Source organism: Cebus imitator, unplaced genomic scaffold, assembly GCF_001604975.1.
Source record: "Cebus imitator isolate Cc_AM_T3 unplaced genomic scaffold, Cebus_imitator-1.0 Scaffold50, whole genome shotgun sequence".
Classification (NCBI taxonomy): domain Eukaryota; kingdom Metazoa; phylum Chordata; class Mammalia; order Primates; family Cebidae; genus Cebus; species Cebus imitator.
The window spans coordinates 2,680,111-2,688,964 of NW_016107365.1; the positions used below are offsets into that span (position 1 = coordinate 2,680,111).

Sequence of the window (8,854 nt, forward strand, 5' to 3'; positions counted from 1 at the left end):
AGAGTCTTGCCCTGTCACCCAAGCTGGAGTGTGGTGGCATGTTCTTGGCTCACTGCAACCTCTGCCTCCTGGGTTCAAGTGATTCCCCTGCCTCAGCCTCCTCAGTAGCTGGGTTTACAGGGGCCAACCACCACACCCAGCTAATTTTTGTGTTTTTAGTAGAGACAGGGTTTCACCATGTTGGCCAGAGTGTTGTTGCCCTCCTGACTTCAGGTGATCCGCCTGCCTCAGCCTTTCACAGTGCTGGGATTACAGGTGTGAGCCACTGTGCCCAGCCAAGAAATTGACTTCATTGGTCCAGTGTGGGTGCCACTATATTTTAAAACTCCTCAGCTGATTCTAACTTGCAGCAGTTGTTGAGAACCTATAGCATCACACTACATGAATGCTTGTTATAAATGGAGAATCTCAAACCTTATCTCAGTCCTACTGAATCAGAATGTATTTTAATAAGACCCCAAGATCCTTTGGGCTTTGTATGCACGGTATAATTGGAGAAGCACTGTCAGACTAATTAAATATCTGGCAGTGGTCATAGAGTCTACTAGGACTGTATTTCTCAAAATGGGATTACAGGACCAGCGGCATCATCTGGGAATTTGTTAAAAATGCAAATATTTGAGCTCCACCCTAAACCTTCTGAATAGAACACTCTGGGAGTGGGGTCCAGTAGTCTTTGGTTTAAGAAGTTCTCCAGGTGATTCTCATACTTAATATAGTTTAGAAGCATTGCACCAGGGGTCTCTCACGAGGTTTGGAACCACTGAATTGAGGAAATTGATTCTGCAAGTCCTTTATTAAAACACACACTCTTGAAGTGAAGTGTCATTAATGTCTGCAACTTTCAAATGGTTTAGCAAAAGAAAAAAATTATATAAAGCTATGTGGAGAGAGAGAGCAAATGCTATATTTGTTATCCACCTTTTATAAATGATACAACCTAGGTTCAAAAACAGTATCTAATTCAGAAAGAGTATCAAAATTCGAATTTGAACTTCCATGCCTTTTGCATATCACCACAAGCTGGAGTGTGATTCTCTTTTTTGTGTTAACTTGCCTGGCCCATCATCGCAGGCATCTGGGAATGTGACTGTGTTGCATTCCACAGGCCCAGGAGCTAGCTTGAAAATGTAGTCATTGATTTCCATTATTATGAGTCATACCTCTCTCGGTGCTTGCACATGCACAATCATCATTCCTTTTTTAAAACTTTTAGTGTATGACTGAGAGTGTTTATATGTGTTTAACGCTGATTAGAAGCAGAAATATGTTTGATTTGAGTAGCCCAGACTTACTATTTGAATTTTGAGGGTAGTTTTTAACTAGATAAGATTACAAACTTGTCCTGTTGATGGCCTGAGATTTAGGATTGATTCCGAAGCAACGGGGATTATTAATTAAATATTTTACATTTTTTATATTTTATACTCTTCCTCATTCCACAAAACGTTTACGGTGATCAAAGATTACTGTTAAGTAAGTTGCTTTCCCTCTTTAACATCTTTTCAAAATTTTGATCCAAATTAGGTTTGAATGAATTCTTTAGGTTGATGGCTTTTTAAAAATAGCAGTTATTTATTCCTATCTGATGATAAAGCATCATATTTAAGAATTGTTTTGCTTTCAATTATTGACCTGTTAGAGTTGTTCTTCTGTGAGTTTAATTGAACTCATAGTGGCGTTTTAAAGTAATGTGTAAAAGAGCATCAAGAGACAGAGCCAAAATGGTTTTATTTGCTTTTATATAAACTAAATTGCCCTTGTGACCCAACATAAAATCTAAGTGCTAAGAGCAGTTATTTATTTTGACAAAAGAATTAATTGAGTCTAAAACAGTTGAAATTCCAGTTGTAGCACACTATTCGTTAAGACTCTCACTCTGGCTTTAGTACTGTCAAAAAAAATAACTTGTCTTATGATTAAATAGCAGAATGATGGGCAGTGGACTGCATTTGAAGGAGATGCTGAATAAACTTTCCACTTGTGAAACATTCAGAAGTGACATGCTACAAGGGGGGTCAGAATGTGCATTGATATCCAGCTGAGTTGTCAACTGGCACTGAGCCAGGCACGCAAAGCCTTGCCATGTGAAACAGCATGTGGAGCATATGCCATTTGTAAAAGAAAATCTTTTCATGCATGATTTAATGTTTTTTTTTTTAAGAAAGGTTATATTTAGTTTTTTTATACCAGAAATCATTATTTCTATTTTTAATAGAAAGTTTATGTGGATGGTATTCAATTTAAAATTTTTAATATATATTTTATGATTTGAAGTGATTTCGCATCTTGTATTTCAAAATGTTTTTTCTTTGGGATTTTTTTGGACATTTTTCTATTTCAAATGGATTTTAAGAAACTGTTTAGAAAAGATAAATCAAGATACGTTTACTATAGGAAAAGTTTTGTGAGAAAAAGATGAAGAATTTTGTTTAAAGGGATTGATTTTATAGTTAAGGGATTTCTTTACTAGTTTCACATATATGAAGTCATCCAAAAATTGTACAGTTTTTTTCTGTATGTACCGTATTTGTTAAGATGATGATGTAAAAGCCCTTCTAGATAATATATATTTGGTATTTGTAAACAAGGCAATTTGTTTGACATTGGTATTTTGTTTTTATTTTATTTACTTTTTTTCTCCTCTATAGTAAGCCCATGGCCTGAGCATTAGAGATTCTGTAAATAGTTAATGGGTAGAAATTATGTGGATGTGTAGCTGTAGAATTTTTGACTAACCACATGCCTGGTTGCCTTTTTTTGGTAAACTCTCAGCTTTATTTGACAGATGATTATATTTTCTCAAGCTTTCTTAGTACTTGGAAAAGCCAAAAATATATAATAAGCTATTGGTAACATAGGTCGAGATTTATTATTCTTCGTAATTTTTATAGTAAGTGAAAAGTTGCTAATTATGAGATGCACGTCTTAATTTCTTTACCCTTATTGATTTTTCAGTCTGCTCTCAGCTCATTGTAAATTGTTATGATAGGCCTCTAAGGGAGTCTAAGAACAAGCTCAGTACCCTTTTATTAAATGATTTCTCAGCTTCCAGATTTGCAGGATGGGTTTGAATACAGTCCTTAAATTTTTAATTGGGTCATTTTCTGACTATTTAAGACTTTTTTGGGTAGAAGTGAAAAACTTTTTTTTTTTTTTTTTTTTTTTTTTTTTTTTTTTTTTTTTTTTTTTTTTTTTTTTTTTAGAAGAATGTTTTAGTAAGGAAGATACTAATAATTGATTAGGACCTTGTTTATCAACTCACTTTTATGACTGTTTTATTCTGCTTATTACTAATGTTTATTTTATTTGAATGGAAACTAGAATCAAACAGAAATAAATCTTAGATTGGCAGGGAGAGAGAGGGACATTAAGCCAATATTTTTAGATCCTGCTGCTTGTAGAGAAACCTTTCTTGTTAATCAGTGGTTTTCTTTTATAGTGGAATGATCAATAATAATGCTGATCATGAATTCGTACATAGTTAAGCTTCACATCTCAGAAGAACCAGTAACAAAATCCTCTGTCATCTACTCTACTTCAAGCTCTATTTTAAAGTTTCTTCATATAGCAAGTTATACTCATTACCATTAATAAATTAAAAATTATTTCACAAAAAATTCTAGACTTTCATGAATTTCTTATAAAAAGGACTAAAATGATAGCTTAGTGGGAGATAATTTTTTTAGTCTCATATTTAGCTTTTGGGATATTTCTGTAGGAGAGTAGTTCATATTTTGCTACTTTCTCTACTGCCAAATAATTTGATATTTCACATATGTGAAGTGTACTACATTTTATGGCATTTAAGTCTAGTCTCAGCAGTCAGTCATTTCAGGACTATTTTAATTGTTTTCTAATGATTCTACTTTATCATCCTCCTCTTCTACAATCTATCACTCATAGCAGTGCTAAATTAATTTTCCTCGAAGATCACTTTATGAGGTAGATGTATATGATCTTACATGAAAACTTTTCCTGTTTCTTGCAAGCCTGTAGTTCACATTTCTTGACTTGCTATACAGTCAGAGAGACCTGGATTATAATCCCAAGCCTACCACTTGACAAGTCTGTAGTTTATTTATTCATTCAATAAATATTTACTTATTTACTCGACTTACTATTTACCTAGCATTTTTTGAGTATTGACACACAAGTCATGAACAGGACAGATGAGGTCCCAAGCTTACGTTCTAGTAGTATTTACTATCTTGGTAGCCCTGTTCTTCCCATGAACACCACCAAGGATTTAGCAGTCACCTCTTACCATGCTTGTTTCCTCTCATCAGCAGTACTGCCAGCTACTTGAAAGCAGAAATTACATATTAGTTCTTGTGTCTCTAGTTCTGTGACATCACATACAATGGGTTTTCAATAGTTACTGTGATCATAATGGGCTAGTCTTAGTTGTTTTTCACTGTTGGAATTATTTGATTTTTAAAATTTATTACTGATATTTGAATTAACTATTAGATAACAATTAGAACCATGTCAGAACAATTAAAAAGATAACTTGTCAATTAGAATAAAATATTTAAAATGTAAAAAGAGTATTAAAATTTACCTGATAATTATTTTCTAACTGTTTTTTTCTACTAGAAGTTTTTCAATTTTTTTTTCTAGGCCTCATTGAATTTGAAGAATGTGACACTGCTAGTGCAGTTGAAGGTAAGTTGATTAGTTATAATATGTTAATGCACATGGCAACTAGCTAGTGTCTTCATTTCATTGAACAAATCAGGAGGGACTGCTCCCCCTAGGTGTCAGCATACCTATGGAGTGATATAAAAATCTGAATTTAGTTTGAAGGCCTGCAGATACTACTTGTTACTTAATAAATAATAGATTTTCCCAAAAGAATATTAGTGTGTTAGATTATATATTTTTAAGGATTAAGTATAGCATGCATTTGTTTTTAAATATACATTGAAATAGTTTTCTTCGTTGACATACCTGTTTAAGCCTTCTAATGTCGTGACTATGAAACTCATCACTATACATTAATGTGTAGTGCTAACTGTACAGTGGGTAACATTTCATTAATTAATGTTAATATTACTGTCATTTCTCTGGGCACAATGACTCATGCTTCTAATCTCAGCACTTTGGGAGGCTGAGGCAGGAGGATTACTTGAGGCCAGGAGTTAGAGAACAGCCTGGGAAACATGCTGAGACCCCATCTCTACAAATAAAACATTTAAAATTAGCGGGTATGGTGGTGTGCACCTGTAGTCCCAGCTACTTGGGAAGGCTGAGGTGAGAGGATTGCTGGAGCCTGGGAGGAGGAGCCTGTGGAGAGCCATGATCGTACTACTGCACTCCACCTTGGGCGACAGAGTAAGACCCTGTCACAACAACAACAGCAACAACAAAAACCCTTCTTGAATGTCCTCATCTGTAAGATGAGGGGCTAACGTCTCTACTGCTCACTTCTTTTTTTTTTTTTTGAGACAGAGTCTTACTTTGTCTTCCAGGCTGGAGTGAAGTGGCATGATCTCTGTTCACTACAGCCTCAAACTCCCGGGTTCAAGCGATCCTCCTACCTCAGCCCCCCAATTAGATTTGACTACAGGTGTGTGCCACCATGTCCAGCTAATTTTGTATTTTTTGTAGAGATGGGGTTTTGCCATGTTGGCTAGGCTGGTCTTGAACTCCTAAGCTCAAGTGATCCATCCACCTCCAAAGTGCTAGGATTACAGGCGTAAGCCACTGCACCTGCCCTCTACTGCTCAATTCTCAAAGAGTAAACACCTAAGTTTTACGTGCTGAATTCTTTTTTTTTTTTTTTTTTTGAGACAGAGTCTTGCTCTGTCAACCCAGGCTGTAGTACAGCGGCATGATCTTGGCTCACTGCAACCTCCACCTTCTGGTTCAGATTATTCTCCTGCCTCAGCTTCCCAAGTAGCTGATTGCAGATGTGCACCACTACACCTGGCTAATATTTTGCATGTTTTTAGTAGAGACAGGCTTTCACCATGTTGGCCAAGCTGGTCCCAAACTCCTGACCTCAGGTGATCTGCTCACCTGGGCCTCTCAAAGTGCTTAGGATTACAGGCATGAGCCACTGTGCCGGGCCTTAAGTGCTGAATTATGTCAACAGTTAATAGCATGAATGGCCTTTAAAAATAATTTGTCATGAAAGAAGAGGATGCAGAATTGCCTTATTAGGAAAATGTAATTTTTACTCCTCAGTTAAGGTAGAATCCATTTATAGCATTGTTTGTATTAGGAATAACATATGAACACAAGAATGGCAAACTTTTCATGTTATTTTGTTGATTTTTTTGGTTTCTGTTTTTTGTTTTTTTTTTTAAATTTTTGAGGTAGGGTCTCACTTTGTCACTCAGTGTGGAGTGCAGTGGCGTGATCGCAGCTCACTGCAGCCTCTACCTCCTGGACTCAAGCAGTTCTCCCACTCCAGCCTCCTGAGTAGCTAGGACCGCAGACATCACACCCATCTAATTTTTTGTATTTTTTTGTGGAGACAAGGTTTCACCATGTTGCCTAGACTGGTTTTGAACTCTTGAGTTCAAGTGATCTGTCCACCTTGGCCTTCCAAAGTGCTGGGATCATAGGCATGTATCACTGTACTGGCCCCAAATATACTTCTATTGGATCTGCTGTGTCATCTTTTTATCTAAAACAATGCATTTATATTTTGTGATCCTCTAGAAAGCAAACATGATTTGACCTTTATAACATGATTTGACGTTTATAACAAAATTTGGTACAATGAATAATGTACTTTCTTGGAAGATTTTAGATATTGCCATATGCTTATTATATGTAAGGTGACTTAGGGGAGACTTAGGAAAAGAAAAGATTTTATCTGTCAAGTAAATGTTATGATCTTTTGATGAATGATAGACTATGCTTTATTAATATGAGAAAAGTCTAACCAATAGGGTTGAGTGGTTGATAATTTTATTTCTGTCCATATTTAGCATCAGCAGTTATGAACAAATTATGTGTGAAGATGCAAGGTGTATTCATAAGTTTAATATATTTATCAGGAACAGTTATGTCTCTGTAACTATATCTATTTATTTTAAAGGTATAAAACCAAGGAAAAGAAAGACTTTTGCTTTGCCAGGAATCATTAAAAAGGAAAAAGATGCAGAATCTGTGTAAGTATTTTAAATATTGTCAAAATCCTTTTTGTTTTAATAAGTGATTAAGAATAAAACTGTTTTGAATTCGGAAAGAGAAAAGTATCTAGGGAATAATTCAAAAGTATATGTGTAAGGTGTGAAAAACAAACCTTTCTAAATATTAATAAATGTATTTGCCAATTCCTTTGGTTTTAGATCAGAGTATTATTAATTACAGTATTTAAAATTTTTAAGACATTATAGACGAAAGCTTTAATGTCTAGAAATGGAAATTTTAAAAATATCCTTATTTTTATAAAATGATACATGTGTATTTTAAAAAATTAAAAGTACAGAGAAAACTAAAAATTTCATCAAAGTCTTAATGCCTAAGAGAAAATCTCTGTTCAGCAACTTGATGAAAATCCTTCTAGACAATTCTAAGTGTATAGGCACATAGTGATGTATATACATACATTGATGGAAAATGTTAAATAGAGGAGAGAAATGCCCTAATGTTTTACCATTTATACTAGGCCATCATTTTTAGATGGAATATTTGGTCCACTTATAAATCTGATTTACCTTCTCTTTTTTTTGAGATGGAGTTTTGCTCTTGTTGCCCAGGCTGGAGTGCAATGGCCCGATCTCGGCTTACTGCAACCTCTGCCTCCCAGGTTCAAGCAATTCTCCTGCCTCAGCCTCCCAAGTAGCTGGGATTACAGGCACACACCAACACATCCAGCTAATTTTTTGTGTGTTTTAGTAGAGACGGGGTTTCACCATTTTGGCCAGACTGGTTGTGAACTCCTCACCTCAGTTGATCCACCCACCTCAGCCTCCCGAAGTACTGGGATTATAGGCATGAGCCACTGTGCCCAGCCTGATTTACCTTCCTTTAAAAATAAAAAATTAATATACAAGGAATATATAATAAACATATAAGAAATTGAGTTAGATTAGCTAACCAAAGTTTTGTTTTGTTTACTTTGGCTACACATTAGAACTACCTGGGAAATTAAAATAAATATACCTATGCCAGGTCCAACCTCAGACCAATTAAATCAGGTTCTCTGAGCATGAGACCTCAACATAATTTTTACTCTTTTTTGTTTTAAGCAGCCTCTTTGATTCCTTCTTTTTTTTTTTTTTTCTTTGATGGACTTTCACTCTGTCGCCCAGGCTGCAGTGCGATGACTTGATCTCGGCTCACTGCAGCCTCCACCTCCTGGGTTCAAGTGATTCTCTCGCCTTAGCCTCCCAAGTAGCTATGACTACAGGCACATGCCACCACATCTGGCTAATTTTTGTATTTTTAGTAGAGATGGGGTTTCACTGTGTTAGTCAGGATGGTCTCTATCTCCTGATCTTGTGATTTGCCCACCTCCACATCCCAAAGTGCTGGGATTACAGGCATGAGCCACCACACCCAGTTGCCCCTTTGATTCCTAATGTATACCTGGGGTTAAGAATAATTGAGCCATGATTATTTAGAGACAAACTAGAATTAAAGGAATCTTTCTTTCCATGATTACTCAGTCCATTTAGATTGAGGAGACGCTGATCAAAGTCTTGAGTGATTTGTTGACCCACCAACATTGGCTGAACATTAGTTGAAAAGCCCCACTTCCCTAGTATAATTAGCAGAATTCTCATGAGCTTTAATATTTGATGGGCATTCATATTTTTAACATAAGAGAACAGTTTGTGCTTTGGGTGTTCTTTTTTTTTTTTTTTTTTTGAGACGGAGTTTCGCTCTTGTT

At 35.6% G+C, this 8,854-nt stretch overlaps 1 protein-coding gene across 6 annotated transcripts in view; it reads left to right on the forward strand.

Annotated features, from left to right (window-relative positions):
- The window catches only part of FCHO2 (FCH and mu domain containing endocytic adaptor 2), a 131,912-nt gene that overhangs the window by 71,097 nt on the left and 51,961 nt on the right, over positions 1-8,854 (forward strand). For all 6 annotated transcript variants that reach the window (XM_017527623.2, XM_037738164.1, XM_017527618.2 and 3 more), the window contains exons 9-10: positions 4,624-4,668; positions 7,055-7,127. In XM_017527623.2, the coding sequence (XP_017383112.1) occupies positions 4,624-4,668; positions 7,055-7,127 (118 nt within the window). The remainder of the gene's footprint in view (positions 1-4,623; positions 4,669-7,054; positions 7,128-8,854) is intronic.